Source organism: Oryza glaberrima, chromosome 1 (genome assembly GCF_000147395.1).
Source record: "Oryza glaberrima chromosome 1, OglaRS2, whole genome shotgun sequence".
NCBI classification, from domain to species: Eukaryota; Viridiplantae; Streptophyta; class Magnoliopsida; order Poales; family Poaceae; genus Oryza; species Oryza glaberrima.
Genome location: NC_068326.1, coordinates 8,056,978 through 8,075,460, shown reverse-complemented (window position 1 = coordinate 8,075,460; position 18,483 = coordinate 8,056,978). Strand labels below are relative to the sequence as shown.

Below are 18,483 nucleotides of genomic sequence, written 5' to 3'. Positions count from 1 at the left end.
TGGGCTCAACTATAAAGGTGTGATGAGGACAGCAAGCTAATAAAATATGCATTTTGACTACTTGCGACAACGGTTATGTAGTTTTTTGCCAACTTTGGTTGAAAATTCACTAATAGGATTCAATAATCAATAGGTCTTTGTTTTGTGTGGATATTTATTAGCTTGTGTTTTCTTTAGCCTTCCTGGTGTGTTTTTTTAAGGCTTGTTTTTATGTGCTAGTTTGTGTGAATTTGTGTAATAATTGGTTGTAGCTCCTTGAGCAAAGGCTATGATTTCGTTCCATTATATAAAAAAGAAAATTCTTGTGAGCATCCGCATTGTGCTCCAAAACAAGGTAGTAACAACAAATGCAACCCTTACATTAGGTACTTTATATGTTTCACATTATAAGACGTTTTGATTTTTTTTCCTATTTAACTAAATATATAGAAAAATAATAATATTTACAACACAAAATTAGTTTCATTAAAACTAACATTTAATATATTTTGATAATATGTTTGTTTTGTGTCAAAAATATTGCAAATTTTTCTATAAACTAGGGAAAAAGTCAAAATGACTTGTAATATGAAAAAGAGGGAGTAGTAAACATCGTGGAAGTAATAAACAACTGCTACCCGGCAATAACACTATAACCTGATAGTAAGAAATTAAAAAACATTATTTTTCTCATCTATGTGTTCATTCTCTCCGAATTTCTGTCTCCATTGAACACTGTTAAATCTTTTATGTTCATGGGACCTACCTTATTATTAACTCATATATATTGTGAAAGTTTTGATAACAAAGACCTATTTTTACTAGGTCCAACCTTACTTACCAAGCACTAATTATACAAAGGACTAAATAAGCCATGTGAAATGTCTTTTTTTTTTCTTGACGAAATCACATCTCTTGTGCCGCATACTTTTTTTTACGAACGCAGTGATTCTACATTTCTACGTTGATTGGCTATGGGTGTCTGGGTTGAATTGTTTATTTCCATAGAATAGTTTGAAATTTGGCGTGCGCTATGCTATTCGTTGCTACCTATTGTTTTAAACATATTACCCATTAACTTTTTCTTAATTCGTTTCACTATTTTTTTAAAAAAAGAATCTGTGAAAACAGATAAACAAATATATAAGACACACTTAAAATATTTTTTAATTAACATATTTAGTGCTACTCTTTTCACTTTATTTAACTAACTAAATAAAGTTAGTGAAAGTTTTTTTCTTAAAAAATCAATGATGTCATATATTTATATTTAAATATGACATGAGTACGTTGTAATTTGCCCAACCAAAGACTACTTTCCACATAGAAACTTTGCATAATGGTATTACAAAAATAAATATTGAATAGTCTCATCTTTTATTAAAAAACAACATCTCAAACTACCATTCCAATTTCTCCTAGCCAAATTATCTTTTGTTAAAACAACCCCTTCAAGTAAGTACCACATAAAAACTTTAATCTTGAGAGGCATATTAAGTTTTCAAATGTTCTTATTCCTCTCAATGTAACCATTGTTAATTAAAGCTAAATACATAGAACAAACATAGAATTGACCATTTTGATGAAGATTCCATCGGAATATATCACTTTCCTTTGTCAAATGGATATGCACAATTGAAGCACACAAATTATGCTAATTAATCAGATTCTGACCTACTAAAACTCTCGTAAAAGAAACATTTAGTGGAACAGTACTCATGACATATGCAATCGAAAAGTTTCTCTTTCTAACTATTGAATACAAAGACGGATACCTATCCTTAAAGGAGTAATTTACTAGCCATTTATCCTCCCAAAATCTGACTTGCTCACCATTATTAACAGTCCAGGAACCCAGATTTAAAAAAGTATTCTTAACTTTTATGAGGCCTGACAAAAAAAGAAAATCCCATGTTTCTTCTGAACTTGATTTATTGTTTGATTATTAAGGTATTTTCTTTTTAATAAGTCTTGTCAAACGCCTTGCTCATTTATCAATTTAGACAACCATTTACTCAATAAACATTGGTTTTGGATTCTGAATTCCAAGTCCACCCTGATCTTTCAGTTGACAAATAATATCCCATATTGCAAGTCTATACTTTTTTTAATGATCACCGTCTTGTTAAAAGAAACAAGATCTATAATAATAATCAATTTTTTTAAAGAACTCTTTTTGGATCTCAAGAAAAATATGATTTCTCCAAGTATAGGCTAGTAAACTTGATCTAGAATAAAGCCTCAACCATGTTGTCCGAGTTTACACCACCTTTAACTAGCAAAAAGCGGTTAAAATACAACGATATTGGAAGGCGGTTGGTGTAGTGGATTGATGAGGAGACATCGTTTTGGATAGTGGAGGAGTGACATGGCGGAGGATCGATGTACTTCTAACAAACATACGTACATACGAACGTGGGTGGTAGAGGACGTCGGCCGACGGCCGTGGAATATTGGAACGGTGGAAGCATCATATACGATCGATGGCTTCCAGGTTGGTTGGTTGGTGAGGTCGCATCGCAACGCAACGCAACGATCGCCTGGGCCAGCGCTGGCGTTAGCCGGCCTGGCCGGAGACCCCACCAGATCATCGAACACCGGCCTCGTCGTCGGGTCGATCGGTTGGAACGTACGGTCCTTGAAGAAGCAGACGATCGATGGGGGATGGCGTACGGAGACCGTCGTCTTCCTCCTCGCTCCGTTCGCAGCGCCGAGGACGGGACAGCCTGTGTCCTTTGCGGCGGCGGCGGCGAGTCGGCGATGGCGTCCAGTCCAGCTTGCGCCCCTGAGGGCTGAGGCCCCGATCGACCTCAGCCTGTGCGCCATGGCGAGGGGGCGGAGCGCGAATTGCTAGCTGGGCCGCCACTCCCGCACACCCCGAGACGCTGCGACGCCTGTGGCAAGGCGTCGAGAAAGCCGTCGGCGTCACGGGCGACATTCTTGATCCTGTGGACGGACGGAGCCAGTCGACGCCGGCGCGCGACGCGGATGGTGGCGAACTCAGGCCCAATGGGCCTGAAGAGCACGCCCCAGGAGCCGAGGTTGGGCCCAGCAGCTGCCTCACGATGCTCGAGGCTAGCCCCCCTCAGTCATCGCTCGCTCGCTCTCGTCAATTTCTCGTGCATCACCAAATACTAATACACAAATAGAAAATTATGTTTATCGACTTAGCATTTGATTTGACACCATTATATTTGCTTAATGACCCGAAGACAAGTTACTGATGACATTATATAGCATCTGTTAACACTTGACAGGATAGTACAACGGAAATAAACAAAAGAAAAGAAACAAGTGCACATTTTTTCCTTTTTTGCTGTAAACAAAAGAAAAGAAACATGTGCACATTTTCCTGCTTTGCTTGCGTTACATGATAAGACCAAAATATTATTACCTCCGATTTGCCTGATCAGGCATAAATTATGAAAAATAAAAAAAGAAGAGGGTACTTTTAGATATGTCACAGATACAAAGAACCCTCAGGTAACCACAGCATGAAACTAAATATATCCTCTCTCATCAGCACACGACATTTTGTTCGTGCAGAAGGGGCATTGCATAAAAAAAAATTTACCCTCATTGAGTGATATGCAAGCCTAAGAGCAATAGTAATAGTAAGTTAGTAACAGTACTAAATGCAATGCAGAAATGGAGAGCTAGCTCAACCAGGAAGATATGATGCACGCTAACAACGCTAATCACCAGCTTATACCACCCCCACGAACAATATACTGCTTATTATTCCTCGACAAGAAAAGTCCCAAACAAATCAATCCTCACCACTGAATTCAGAAAAAAAAGAAAGAAAGAAAAAAGAGAAATAACATTATTATCCCCACCAATACTGCGTGATCTGCACAGCCACACACCACATAACAAACCTAGAGGAGGCATAACAGCAGTAACGGCCATGGTCGAGCACCTCAAAGCTAAATCATCTCTGACTGGACTCCACTGTGCGCACGTTCGCGCCCGTCATCCCTTCCAGCCTGTCCTTCATTATATCTACAAAGTGGCCAACCATTTCATGGAATTGCTTCAACCCGGAGAGTGGCAAGATTATCGACGAACGATCAGCTCCAGCAACCTGCAGTTTGACAGGTCGTAAGAACAAAGCCCTTGCGTTCTTACAGGTTTGAGATAGCACGAAGTTACGGACAAATAAGAGGATACCTCAGAAATCCTCAGGTAATGACCCCTGTTGTTGCTTCCAAGGTCAAAGAAGAACCTCTTTTGATCTGCCCTTATGACCTTAGACATGCCCATGCCACTAATTTCTTCCTGAGGAGGCAAATCAACCAGGCGTTCAACATCTACCTCTGGTCCAGAAGCAGATTGACTTCCATGTCCAGCTATAAATCCAGCACCAACATCATCAGAAAGTCCAGGAAGGCGCTCTGGAGGTTCCAAGTGTTGCTGCCAAATACAATGGCAAGAATTTAATGATGATGTCATCTGAGACTTCATGAATATGTCAAAAAAAGGTATAGTTTCTTGTACCTGATTAGGATGGTTTGGTAGAACATAAAGTCGGGAAGCCTCATTGTTTATTTCCAACAATACATTCCTGAATGCTTCCCAACCTTCTTCACCAGAACTACCAGCCGGAACAATGATTGTACTACGGTTTCTGTTGACAGATGCCTCTGATACCTGAAGAAAAAAGTTGGATGATAAAATATAAATAGTTATGTCAAGATTGATCAAAGTATGTGTAGTTTTCTGAAATTATTCTTAATTAAAATTCGCCTAGGTGACCCTTGACCATTGAATGTAGCAACCAACTTACCAACAGCACTTAGCATATACGTATTAATTTAGCACGCGATGCTTAATTGGGAATTGTTTAATCACAGCCATGACAGGTTTTTAATGCATGGAGTTTGATATATAAATAAAGAGTACATGGAAATTAATTGTGGATAAAGAAAGAAGAAACAAATTACAAAAACTAATGTCGTTTCCGACTACATTACAATAATTTTAATCTGGAGACTATAATATTTGCTCCTACAGAGTATCTCAACATGATATTTGCTTCCACATGATAACTTCCCAAACACAAAATGAGTAAGAGACCTACAATACATTTTATTGCACAACAATACAATCTGTCGGTTTAGGGCTACTTTCTGGAGGCAATGCATTATATACACACATAATCTTCTAATTAAGAGTTTATCCATGTAAAATGTTTAGATTTTTAAATCAGAAACAATTCAGATTGAGATTTCAAGACCCATGATGGCATGATATTTATGTGCAAATTATTTTCCCCTTTTTTCTGCGAAGATAATATCCTTTTTTCCTACTGATTGCACCCTTTGGAGTCATTTATCTGATTTCATATTTTTAGTCCAATTTTACATTATTAGACCATAAAAAGGATACATTCAGTTCCTCAAATATATTGCTCAAATTAGCCATCATGATTAAGACTATAACTGACAATACAGGAATTTGAAAATTTCCATACAAGGAAAAACATCATCCTGAGTAACTAGAAACAAATCGACAACCTAATCATGCAATTCACATACAACATAGAGTTGCTGTAATATATTCAGATTAAACAGTCAAACCAACAGAATAGCACGTAGCTCAGTTGGCAAAGAGCTGATGAGCGATCCTGCCAACCTGTGTTCGAGCCCTGCTTGGCGCAGGTGCCCACCACCTCCTCAAAATTAATTTCCAGGGAGGAATTTGTTGCTTCTTTCTTAACCCTTGGTACGAACACAGTCAAAGCAATATGAACATTGATCAATCATGTTTTTATTTCTCCCACTTTTGAACCACAAGTGCCAACCTGGATAATTATAATGACTAGTTCAACACTCTAAAGATGTCAACGTCATATGAAAGCCATAGCTCATTAATTACAGGACACTGACTGTCATCAACAAAAGATCAGGCAATCAATGAAATTTGAAAAGTGTTAAATGCAGAATGTTCAAGGGAATGCAACTGCAGTTTGTCAACATAACCACAAAAACAAAAACTAATCTGCAGCTGCTTGCATTTCTATCTAGTCCAGACCAATTATATATACTACTATCTCCTGTCAAAAAGTACTTGACTTTTGACTTTTCTCGCAGTTTTCAAGGTGTGAATTTAACCACAATTTTATATAAAAAAACAACGTTTTGAAAAGCAGTAAGCAGTTTCGTGCGGTTACCCCACCTTATAGCACTTATGCAGCATAACCAGCCGCTTATGCAGTATAATCGGCTGCTTATGCGGATGAAGTGGTACAAGGTTAGAGTACCTGTTCCTTGTAAGCAGCCTTGTAGACATTTTTTTCAAAAACATTGTACAAAACGTTTATACAGTCTAATAGTTTTATGTGATTATCATTATGAATATAACATTTTAATGTTTTTTTCCAAATAAATATTTTAAAAGCCATTGATAGTCAAAGCTTTAAAAGTTTGACCAAATCTTGTCCAAAATGTCAAGTTTTGCTGGCCTAGCAAAGAAATGTCATTTTTTTTATGACTGGAGTGGAGGGAGTAGTCATTAGTGAGGACATGAACTATTTATGACCAGAGGGAGTAGTCATTAATGGAAAAGAGCAAAACCCATAACACCATATTCGCAATTACTACTACCAAGCAAAAATTGGTTCTTTTAAAGAACAGAATCCTCTACACGATGGAATGATGACATGACAAGCAAGCATGATATGCTATTTTCACCCAGTTGGCACTAGCTTCATCAGTGGCTGGCGGTAACAACCAGATAAAAGTGAGACTGCCAGATCAGGGAAAATAGAACTCTGAGCAAGACAGAATTACTAAAGTGGAAAGTCCCATTTTGGTTCTCCATCTTCGCACTCTGTTCCTCCCTAAAAAAACCTTATTCAAAACCCCAAGCACCTCCCAAGGTGACACTACCATGTGGGTCTAGCCATCTAGGCTCCGCATATCAATGACAGAGAAAATCGAGAGGCTTGTACCAATTCTTACTGAGCGTGCCTTTTTAGGACATTGAAACAGAGGACCCTTTTCTGATCATACAAAAAAGCTGGAGCCAAACTTTTCCCTTGCTAAATTCACACGCCTAATTTCCTATTCTAGGTAGTCAGTTCCACTTCTCAACCTCGCAACACAAATTCGGCAATTTTTTCCTCATTAAACGCAAACAAATTCAGGAATTTCACTGGTATAAAAACACACAAGAGACAATGTTCCGTCAGTCACCTACCTTGAGGAAGCGGCCTCTCTTGTTCTCCCCAATATCGAAGTAGAACACCTGCGCGCGAGCGTGCCGCGACCAAAATCAGCAAACATAGACAGCGCCAAAAAAAAAAAAGAAAGAAAAAAATCAGCGGGCGGCGGAATCAATCGCGACCTTGGTGTCGAGGCGGAGCTCCTTGCTGAAGGCGTCGCGCTCGTCGGTGCGGATGTAGTAGTCGAAGAGGTCGAGGAACCAGGCGACGCCGGCGACGGGGACGATGATGGTGGAGCGCGTGGCGGACGTCTTCTCGGAGATCTTCAGGTACCTCCCCCTCGGGTTCTCCTTCAGATCGAAGTAGAACAGCTTGTGCTCGAACTGCAGCGTCTTGCTGACGAGCTCCACGTCGCCCCCAACGCCGCCTCCCCCTCCTCCTCCTCCCCCTCCCGCGACACCGGGCCCCGCCATGACGCCCCCGCCTCCTCCTCCTCCCCCGCCGCCGTCCATCGCCGCCGCCGCCGCCGCCGCGAGCTAGGGTTTTGAGCTAGGGTTTGGGTTTAAACTCGCTCTCAAACTCGAGTCGTCGAGTCGAGGAGAGGTGGGGATGTGAGGTTGGGAATTGGGATTAGATCTCGCGAGGTGGAGAGGGGGTGTGGGGGTTTACCCTTTTGGGGATTCCTCCACGTCACTGACGGGTGGGGCCGGGGTCAGGTGGGGCCCGGGGTTCGGTGGGCGGGGGTAGGGAATCGGTGGGCGGGGGGAAGGGGGGGTGCTGACCGTGTGCGGGGGGTGGTGGCGTGGCGGGATGTGATTGGTGGGGCGAAGGACGCTGATATGACCGGAAAGGGTAAGGTTTTTGTACTGGTACGTGTGCTGCTACAGTTGCGGTTTGGGGGTAGAAATTGTTTGGACAATGACAATCGTGCTATTACTGGAGTATAGTCCCTTTGTAAATTTCAGTTTACGTAGGATACGAGTAAATGGTTTGGACAATAACTGTCGTGTTGTTACCAAGCATACTCCCTTAGCAAATTATAATTTGTGTAGACTATAAGTAAATGATTTGAACAATAAATGTTATGTCGTTACTAAGGTACTCCCTCCGTTTCATAATATAAGGGATTTTGGAGGGATATGAGTATACGACACATCCTATGACAACGAATCTAGATAAACTCCTAACCAGATTCGTCGTCTTAGAATATGTCACATCCCTCCAAAATTCCTTATATTATGGGACGGGGGGAGTATACTATTCCGTCCCCCAAGAAATAAACCTAAGAAATAGATTTTTTTTTAACGACTCGCACCAGACAGTGCGAAGTTTATATTGATAAGTAGGAAAAAATTATAAGATTACAACACTGGGAGGTCGTAATTAGGAAAACAAAGAAAATTATACCACCACCCACGCACCAACAGCACCAACACACAGACCCTGGAGAAGACTAGCACCGAACCGGCCGCCACTAAGCCAACAAAGGATGTGCAACCGAGATTGTCCAAAACTCAACCCTAACAACTAACACAGAAGCCTACTCTATCCATGTCTTTGGGATTGAGTGGGAGAGGGTGAGAGAGAAGAATGGAACTGCTCTCCCCCCTAGGCCCTCCAACATGGCCAACTTGCATAAGCTAAGGCGCCAATATAAGAGAACAAGAATCTAGAGCAAGTTTGCAACGATTGTTTGGGAGGTTTCGACAAGGGAGCTGCTTAGACGATGTCTCTAGGGAGATAATGACAAAAGCACCGCTGCCGCCGTCCGTCAAGGTCTTCAAAGAGAACAGTGACTAGGTTTTCACCCGGTAGCCCCACAAGAGAGGATGGGATAGCACGACAACACCCTCAAGAGGGAGTGACGCTCTGAACGCAATCGTTGCCAGCTCGACCAAGGCCGGACTAGGTTTTCGCCCACCGTCTGCCGCTTGCCAATCCACCGCTGACACATCAATGCTCCACTGTTGTCTAACCTCCGCGGACATGTGGGCACCGCTGCACCGACGCCCCACGCCGGCTATCCTCCGCGTGTCGCCACCCTCGTCGCGTCGTGCTGGCCTTCGCTACAGACTGCACCTCGCACCGCGCTGACCTTTGCTGCCGGCCGCGCCTCCTCGCCGTTGTCGGCCGCACATCCCACCCGACTGCAGCTGTTGTCGTTGTCGCCGTTGTCCGTCGTTGTCGCGAGCTCTGCCGCTGCCGCTGGGGCCAACTATGCGCAGCACCTCTTCGCGTCGGCCGCGCCACCCAGTCACAGTTGTGCCTCTCGTCGGCCAGCCACCGCCGCCACGAGGTCCGCCATGGCCACCTCCTCCACTAGCCACCTCACACCTTCGCCGGCCGATGCCGACACGCCTCCTCGCGTGTGCCTCCATTGGCCATCGGTCCTCTTCGCCCGCCAGCCGCAGCCTTCGGCCCGTCGCGCCTCCCGCCTCCACCGGGCTGCTGTTGCAGCGAGCACCACCGCTGTCGGGGTCGACCATTCCTGCCACCAGGGGTGGGGGAGGGGGCGCAGATCCACGCCCTAGGGGGAGCGGATCCGCATTTTGCGTGGACGTATCCGTCGCCCCGCCCCGTCAACCGCCACGGCCACCGCCTCTCAACCGGCGCGCCCCGCTTCGCCTCCCACACCAAGGAGGAGCTCCACCGTCGGCTTGCTCTCCCCGCCGCCGCCTTCTCGGCCGGTTGCGCGGTTTTCGGCGGTGAGCTCCAGCGGTGGCTAGGCGGCTAGTGGGGAGGGAAGGTGGCGGCGCGAGCAGCTAGGGTTTTGCCCCCCGAGCCGCTTGCGTGAGAGCGGCACGAGGACGAGTTTGGTTGTTGTCCTCCCTAAGACTGGATATGATATATTATAATACAATGAATTTAGATAGGAGCCTGTCTAAATACGTTGTACTATGATATATCACATCCAGTGTTAAGTTTGTTTTTTTTTTGGACGGAGGGAGTACTCCCTTAGCAAATTCTAGCTTGTGTAAAGTACGAGTAAATGGTTTGGATAATGATTGCCGTACCGTTACTAGAGTATACTCCCTTAGCAATTTCTTATTATTCCATTGTCATAATAAACCTTATTATTAGTTATTAATAAAGTGAAAGATCGGCAATGTCAAAAATGTCAAATTTTAATAATGTCAAAAATGTAAATGTAGTGTTTGGTTTGATTTCTTACCCATTGCTGGTGTGTTTTGTTAGTGGAAGATTCCGAAATTACCAAATTTTGGTAGAGTTTGGTAAGATCACAATGGTAAAATCTTGTTTAATTTGTTAACGTACTAAAATTTGATATTGCCAAAAATCGACAAGGTTTGTTTTGGCATTGAAGTGAACAAGCTCTCAATATAGTATATAAAATATATTCTCCTGTTCTAAAATATAGTAAATTTCTAAAACATTCTAAATTTAGCCTAAAACGTAGTAGTAACAGCTTCGCTACATATTTTCTTATCTCAACGAGTATAGATTCTTTAGAGCAAGTTTAATATCATCTACTCATCATCACAAAGTTCGTGTGTTTCATTCCACTCCAAGCTCCTGAGAGTACTAGATTTGCGCGAAAGCCAAATTACGGAGCTCCCTCAATCGGTTGGTAAAAATGAAACATTTGATATTTCTACAAACGCTAAGGGTACAATTGTATAAAGAAAACATATCCTATCCACACACAAGCCTTCGCATACACATACCGTGCACACCAACTAACAAATATCAAAAAAATATAGAAAATTTTTATATATATACTTTGGTAGTATTATATTTCTATGTAAAGTTTTACCTTCAAATTCATTATACATATGAAGAAAAAAACAAAATTCTGATAGATTTATACTCTTAAAACTATCAGAATTTTTATACTTTTTACAGCTAAAATATAATAAATTTGAGGATAAGACTTTATATATAAAATATGAAAAGTAAATATATAAATTTTTTTTCTATTTTTTTAATATTTATTAGTTGGCATGTATACGAAAAGCTTGTATGTATAGAGTATGTTCCCCTTAATAAAATGTGAAATGGTTGAAAGTCCGCCATTCGCTTGTAGGGCTGGAAATCGACCAGAGACGAGGCTGTGTATCATAACCCAGGCACAAAAAAAAAAATCATGTCTGACTAAGCTCCAGGCTGTGTTAGGCGGTAAGGGATGGGGGCTAATTCCTCCCAAACGAAAAACGGAGCGGTCCATTAGCGCATGATTAATTAAGTATTAGATTTTTTTTTTGAAAAATCGATCAATATGTTTTTTTAAGCAACTTTTGTATAGATTTTTTTTTTCAAAAAAACATACCATTTAACAGTTTGAAAAGCGTGTGTGTAGAAAAAGAATAATGTGGGTCGCAACTTTAGGTGCCGAAGGCAGACTTAGTGCCTGAATTTTGTACACAACTTGTCCATTCTCTCAAGGCGGCCGACTCCAGTTACATTGTTAAGGGTCAAGTGATGGCCAGTTACATACTTACATATTGTCAATTGTGCACTCATTGAACCACCACAAAAAAAATTGCACACTAATTACATTTCCAATCTTTCCCTGCATATTTTTTTACTATAGTTCTCACTCCTACAGAGCTACAGACACTGACAATCAACTCCTGTCTATATAGACATAAAAATTAGAATAAAATATCTGTTCATTGACTATAATCTCCGACTCACTAGATAAACCATTCAAGGACAATGCATGATGGGAACAAATTGAGTAGAGGATAACTTCAGCATAATCAGATGAACTTGCAACTCACCAGGACTTTTTTTTTGTTTAATTGATCAACAGAAGTTGCATAGTTATCTGTCACGAGATTACGATGTTTGGGATATGACAGATCTTGAACCAATCCTTGCCTGTATCTTTCCTGCAGTTTTCGTTCAACTCAGAGCTACAGGCAGTGACAGTTAACTCCTCCAGAGCAGTCAAATGTTGCAAACCTTTTGGGATCGAGACCAACTTTGGGCAGCAACTTATTTGAAGAGATTCAAGTGCTACAAGATCACCAATCCATTCTGGAAGCGCGTCCAATTCAGTGCAATTGCTGATCTTCAGCTTTCGCAGAGTGGTAAGGTACCTGATGGGTTCTGCAAGAACACGTAGCATTTCGCAGTATTCGATGGTTAGTTCCTCAAGTTTTGGCCTGTGCTGCAACAATTTCCACTCACTGGATGATACATCGGACTTTCTGATCCACAATCTCCTCAGAAGTGATGCGGATGTGGAAGATGATGATCCAAACATCTTCCTGACTGACAATATCTCGCTGCTGTCGGAGATTGACAAATCTGTTATAGCATCTGGAAGGCATGGTTTCGGCCTGAGCTTTGGGCATCCTGTTGCGGTTACAGTTTTAAGAACAGGAAACATGGATCCTTCTGGCTGAGTAGCTCTGTCATCTGTCGCTGCTGAAGTTGGCCAGGTCTCTAGGTTAGGCATGTCTTCAAAATGGAGTTCCTTCAGTGATTGGTACAGCACACATTTCTGTCTTTTCACAAGAATTTCAGAGCTCATGCTATGGACACCGGCCATGTATCGGAGATGAAGCGATTGGAGATAAGGGATGTGTCCGAGGGGTGGTAGGCAGCTACAGTTAGGAATGTTGCTTAAATCTAATGAGACAAGATTTGGGAGCCATGATTCCATGCTCTTCATCATCCAACTGGGAAATCTAGTGCCCATGTAACCATCTATTTCAAGGACCTCAAGATTTTCGGGTGGCACAAGAACTTCAAGAAATGTTTCAACATTTTCAAAATCATCCACAGAACAAGGAATGGTCCACAACAAGGTCAACTTGCTTAGTTTTTTCTTATTTCTCCAGTTTGCTCTTTTGGCAGCTGTTGTCAGATCCATCTTGTGTGACCAACATTCAATCCTGAGCTCACCAGTTAGATTGTTTAGATCTTTCAGCTCCGTGATACTGCTATGCTTGTCACCTATCATGAGTAAGGACAATGTTTCAAGTTTAGTCCATCGCCCAAATCCATTAGGTAGTTGTTTTAAAGATCGACATTGGTCATTTCTTAAATGTTTCAGATTGGTGATCCTTGTCATGCCATCAGGTAACTTAGCTAGGTTTTCACAGCCAACAAAGTTCAAACTCTCTAACATCATGAGGTTGGTTATAGACTCAGGCAGCTTACGTAGACTCCAGCACTGGAACAAGATCAGGGTCTTCAAACTATGAAGATTGCCAATTGATTCAGGCAATTCCTCTAGACCAAGATTCCATGAGAGATCTAAAGTCTGCAAGTTTGGGAGATGACTAGTTGATACAGGCAATGCCAAACTGCTTGCATGGTGTGATAAAATGAGTATCTGAAGTTCATGAAGACCACCAATGGATCCTGGTAACTCTGACAGACTACTACAGTGAGACAGATCCAGAATATGCAAGCTCTTAATGCGACCTATTGAGGTTGGGATTGATTCAAGATCAGTGCATTGTGATAAATTCAGGTGCAACAAATTTGAAAGGTTACCAATATTTTTGGGCAGTGCTTGGAGAACACCACATCGTGAAAGGTTCAAGAAATGTAAATTTTGCAGGCTGCATATAGTGTCAGGTAGAATTTCAAGGTTGCCACATCCTTTCAAGTTCAGCAAATGCAAACTTTGGAGTGTACCAATAGAGCTAGGTAATGTCACAAGGAAACTGCAAAGGGACAAGTTAAGATCTTGTAGGTTTTGAAGATGTCCTATAGAATCTGGCAAGCTATGGAAGTTGCAAGCTGAAAGATTCAAGATTTCTAGGTTCTCAAGGGCACATACTGACATGGGCAGCACATTGAGATTTATGCAATTGTATAAATGAAGAGTTTGCAAATTGTGGAGACTACTGATGCAATTGGGCAGAGTACTGATAAGGGATGAAGAAAGGTCCAAGTATCTCAAATGCTTCAATTTACCAACCGATTGAGGGAGCTCCATAATTTGGCTGCCGCGCAAATCTAGTACTCTCAAGAACCCGGAGTGAAGAAATAAATTAATGTCAAGACTACGGCCCCAGGAATGAAACGCACGGACTTTGCGAAGCATGCTCCAAAGAACATCGGTCGACCCCATATCATCATGCAATGATGCATAGCGGCAAGCTTCTGTCCTCCCATTGACTCGCTTAGCACTTATGATCTGAACTTCATCCCCCGCAACAGACTGAGCAAGGTCATGCACCAAGTCGTGAATTTTGTACTTAACTCTTCCATCAACCTCTAATCCTTTCTTTGACAAATCCTGTTGGTCTACCTCTTGAAGGAATGACATCCACAACAAGTGCTCAAAACAGTCGTCCGCTTTATCAGAAACCGGCTGGCAACCATACTTTGAGGGTTCAACAAAGCCAAGAGCAACCCATTGCTGAATAAGCTTACCCTTGTCAATCTCATGGTTTCGAGGAAACACCGAGCAATACGCGAAGCATTGCTTCAGAACGGGTGGCATTTGATCATAGCTGAGTTTGAGAGATGGCAAGATGGTCTCCTCCTTATCCAGCTGCCAAATCTCACTGTCCCTGACAGCAATCCATGATTCCTCATTCCTCTTGAACCTCAGCATGCTCCCAAGGGCCTTCGCCGCCAGCGGCACGCCGCCGCATTTGGGGACAATCTCCTTCCCTATCCTGACCAATTTTGGGTACAATTCCTCATCTGCTTCCTCAAAGGCCTTCCTCTTGAACAGCTCCCAGCAATCCTCATCAGAGAGGCTCTTGAGCATCAATGGCGGCACGGTGCCCACCATCATGCCGATCCTCCGGCTCCGCGTCGTCACGATGATCTTGCTGCCCCGCTTGCCGCCCCTGAGGAGCAGCCTCAGCCGCTCCCACTCGTCGTGGCTCTCGCTCCACACGTCGTCGAGGACCAGCAGGTACTTGTTCCCCGTGAACGCCATGGACAAGAAGCGCGCGATGGCCTCCAGGTTGGTGGTGGTGGTGGTGGCGAGGTCGCACCACTCGCTGGGCGCGGCGACGATGGGGTGCACGGCCTGGACCAGCGTGGCGAGGCTGAAGCCGGCGGACATGGAGACCCAGATCCGGGGGTCGAACACCTCGTCGTTGGCCCTCCGGTCGTTGAACGCCAGCTGCGCCAGCGTCGTCTTGCCGAGGCCGCCGATGCCGACGATGGGGATGACGGAGACGCCGTCGTCGTCGTCGTCGTCGTCGTCGCCCGCCGCGTCGAGGACCAGCCTCATGAGCCTCTCCTTGTCCGCGCTCCTCCCCACCGTCTTGGCCTCGTCGACCATGGAGATGGTCTCGCGCATGGGTGGGACGGAGGGGAGCTGCCGCGACGCGGGCGGGCGGGCGTCGGGGCTCAGGGAGAACCTGTCCTTGGATGCGGCGACGGCGCCCAGCTCGCGCCTGAGGGACCTCAGCCTGTGCGCCATGGCGAACGAGCGCGGCGTGAGGCCGCCGCACACGGAGCAGTCGCCCCCGCCCTCGCCGCGGCGGAGGTCGGTGTGGCAGGCGTCGAGGAAGTCGTCGATGTCGTGGGCGACGTCCCTGAGCCTGCGGAGCCAGTCGCGGACGGCGGCGTCGCCGCCGGCGCCGCCGCGCGCCTCGGCGTCGGCGAGCACGGCGCGGATGGTGGCGAACTGGGCCTCCATGGCCGCGAGGTCCGCCCTGAAGGTACAGAGGAGCGCGAGCTCGTCCCAGACGGAGGAGCCGAACTTGGTCAGCACCTGCCTCACGATGGTCGAGGCGAGAGCACCCTCCGCCATGGCTGCGCGCTAGAGTGTCTCTCTCTCACAACTCGCTCAAATCACAATGCATTGGAAAGTCAAATTGGGTGGACGAAGCTAACGCTGTGGAGTAGCTAATAATCATGAGATATTTAACTATTCATTGCGGGAATGGCTGCCTAATTCCATCTCTCTAAATAATACTCCTACTCTTTTTCTTCCTAAACTTCCCTGGAAATAATATAATACCTCCGTCCCATCCCTTTGAGTTTTTCTTAATGTTTGATTATTTGTCTTATTAAAAAAATAGAACAATTATTTATTTTGTTTGTGATTTGCTTTATTATCAAACATACTTTAAGTATAACTTATCATGTTTTATATTTGCACTAATTTTTCAAGCAAAACGAATGGTTAAACGTTGCAAACAAAAAAAATCAAAACATCTATTATAGGATGGAGGTAGTACTCGATAACTCGTTTTGAATTTTTTTCCATGTCTTAGTACCTTTTAAATTTAACTAACTTTATATGAAAAAGTAGCAATGTTTTTTTAACATAAGACAAACATAACATCAAAATATATCTAATGGTACATTTAGTGAGGTTAATTTGGTGATGCATATGTTGTTATATTTTTTTCATAAACTTAATAAAACTTAAAGAATTTAACGACTTATAATATAACGAAACGAGGAGAGAGTACTGCTCCTACTCTACATACAAAATAGGAAGTGCTTTTATAAATATATACATCGTTTTTTTTCTTAAGAAATGCATTGGTTTTTAATTATATGGAAGATTCGATGGAGATGGAGACCGGCCACAAATGATTTGGCTCACTAAACTGCTATTGAAAGATAACTAATTATATGGAAGACTCGACGGAGATGGAGACCGGCCATAACTCATTTGGCTCACTAAACTGCTATTGAAAGATAACTCACGGCCGGGCGAGCAATGATTCATTGTGTCGACGTTTGATGTCTCGACTACGGTATTTGAATAGTATGGGGATCGTTGGTGCTAGGATATACGCGAGACTGAGGTTAAAAAAATGGAGACAGGGATTTTTATATAGGTTCGGGCCCCTGAGTTATCAGGTAATAACTCTATATCCTGTTGGCCGAAGCCGGTATTGCTCTTATTCACCATAATCACACCAGTACAATATGTGGGTAGCCTATTTAACTGTTGTTGACATGTCGGTCTGAAGGTCTGACTCGTAGTCGACAACAGGGTAGTCTTCCTCCTCGAATCCGTGCTCGGCGAGATCAGAGATAGCGCTTTCGTATCTCCTGACGGTATCCGGAGACACCGTAGGGGAATAGCCATGCTTATCCCTGAAATCGATATCCGGCGGCGTGTCTTGGCGTATGTAGGCTTGTATGTTGTGGCTTCTGGTGGGCGTGTGTTGATTGTCATGGGTGTCTTCCATGGTCGTTCTCCCCTCTCCTCCTAGGGGGTCTTGTATTTATACCCATAGGTGTCCTCTTGTCCAAGTAGAACTAGAGAAACCAATATGGATACAATCCGAGTAGTCCTTGTCGTTTCCATGTAGAACTCTGGTTGTCTTTCCTTATTCGGAACTCCCTTCTATATCCGTAGGTTGTTTCCGTATAGGACATAGTATGTGGTGGGTCCTACCGAGATTTAGTCAACTACTATTAGGTATGTGGTATCCATAACCATGACACATTGGTATACCACATCACCGGAGCTTTCGCTTATTGGTTCCAATTTTTTAAGTGTAGTCAACTACTCCTTAAGTATGTAATAATGCAACTAACGTGACAGTACAGTCATCCAAAAAATAATGAAAAAAATAGTGGGATTCATCTGTCGGTTCCCTTTCTTTATTTCTTTCTTTCTTAAACCTCATTTCCCTTCCATCTCTCTTTCTCTACCCCTAAGGCCCCAACAGGAGAGGGAGGAGGTGGCAGGCGGCCAACTAACTAGAGGAGAAAGAGGGCGGTGGTGGACCTCGGGCGTGAAAGGCGTAGTACGACCTCCGAACAGATGTGGCGGAGGCACCGCGGCCATCTCCTGGCCTTCAGCTCTAAGCTCTTCGATCGGGCAACCACCTCTCAAACGGCGGCACGACCAACAAGCGAGGGCGAGTAAGGGAACAACGACGACGATGGGGAGCTAGATGCCAAGAGGCATTCTGCGAGCCCATTCACCATCAAATGCATTCTTCGTCGATGTGGCATTGGTATGTTTTCCTTGTGGTCAATGGTCGATCTTGCTGAGAAGATGTCCATTGGCTCAACATATGTTGGAATGATCTTAAACATGTCCGTCATGGTCAGGAACGCGACCACAGCTTGGTTGCTGCCACCATTGACGTTGAGTGCAGCCATCAAACACTTGGCGTGCGTCTCTTTGGAACAGTCCGTGGTATCGATGCAGGGTGTGCGGGCCTTGTCCTCACCATATCCCAGCTCCAAGGTGACCGTAGGAATAGGTACCTTATTGGTGTGGCTTGAGCTCGCTGCCATGCGTGCACAACCATCATTGAAGCTTGCCGTCGAGCACTTGGTTGGCATCATAGGCAGCGATGTCTTGGGTGTTGGAGGATGCCGCCTTAAGGTCAGTGGTGGCTGCCTTGGTGGCATCCGCTGTCTCCTAGGAAAGCCTTCCCCCTTAGAGCTTCGATATCTTCAAACTTCTC

General features: G+C 43.9%; 2 protein-coding genes across 2 annotated transcripts; both read right to left on the bottom strand.

The window, feature by feature from the left end:
• Positions 1-3,655: 3,655 nt before the first annotated feature.
• LOC127754341 (transcription factor Pur-alpha 1) lies at positions 3,656-7,760 on the bottom strand. The gene is made up of 5 exons (XM_052279844.1): positions 7,330-7,760; positions 7,183-7,230; positions 4,480-4,632; positions 4,153-4,395; positions 3,656-4,066 (listed from the first exon to the last, which is right to left on the bottom strand). The coding sequence occupies exons 1-5, from the start codon at positions 7,657-7,659 to the stop codon at positions 3,914-3,916; spliced, it is 927 nt and encodes a 308-aa protein (XP_052135804.1). The 5' UTR covers positions 7,660-7,760; the 3' UTR covers positions 3,656-3,913.
• Positions 7,761-11,541: 3,781 nt separating this feature from the next.
• On the bottom strand, positions 11,542-15,901 carry LOC127760386 (putative disease resistance protein RGA1). The gene has a single exon (XM_052284636.1). The coding sequence runs from the start codon at positions 15,846-15,848 to the stop codon at positions 11,940-11,942; it is 3,909 nt and encodes a 1,302-aa protein (XP_052140596.1). The 5' UTR covers positions 15,849-15,901; the 3' UTR covers positions 11,542-11,939.
• Positions 15,902-18,483: the final 2,582 nt, after the last annotated feature.

What these genes read in the sequence shown, in the direction of transcription:
- LOC127754341 (XM_052279844.1), bottom strand. Translation starts at nt 7,659, where the DNA reads ATGGACGGCGGCGGGGGAGGAGGAGGAGGCGGGGGCGTCATGGCGGGG. An exon ending in AGCTCCGCCTCGACACCAAG is followed by an intron (nt 7,231 to 7,329) that starts GTCGCGATTGAT and finishes GCTCGCGCGCAG; the next exon opens with GTGTTCTACTTCGATATTGG. An exon ending in TACCAAACCATCCTAATCAG is followed by an intron (nt 4,396 to 4,479) that starts GTACAAGAAACT and finishes TGTATTTGGCAG; the next exon opens with CAACACTTGGAACCTCCAGA.
- LOC127760386 (XM_052284636.1), bottom strand. Translation starts at nt 15,848, where the DNA reads ATGGCGGAGGGTGCTCTCGCCTCGACCATCGTGAGGCAGGTGCTGACC.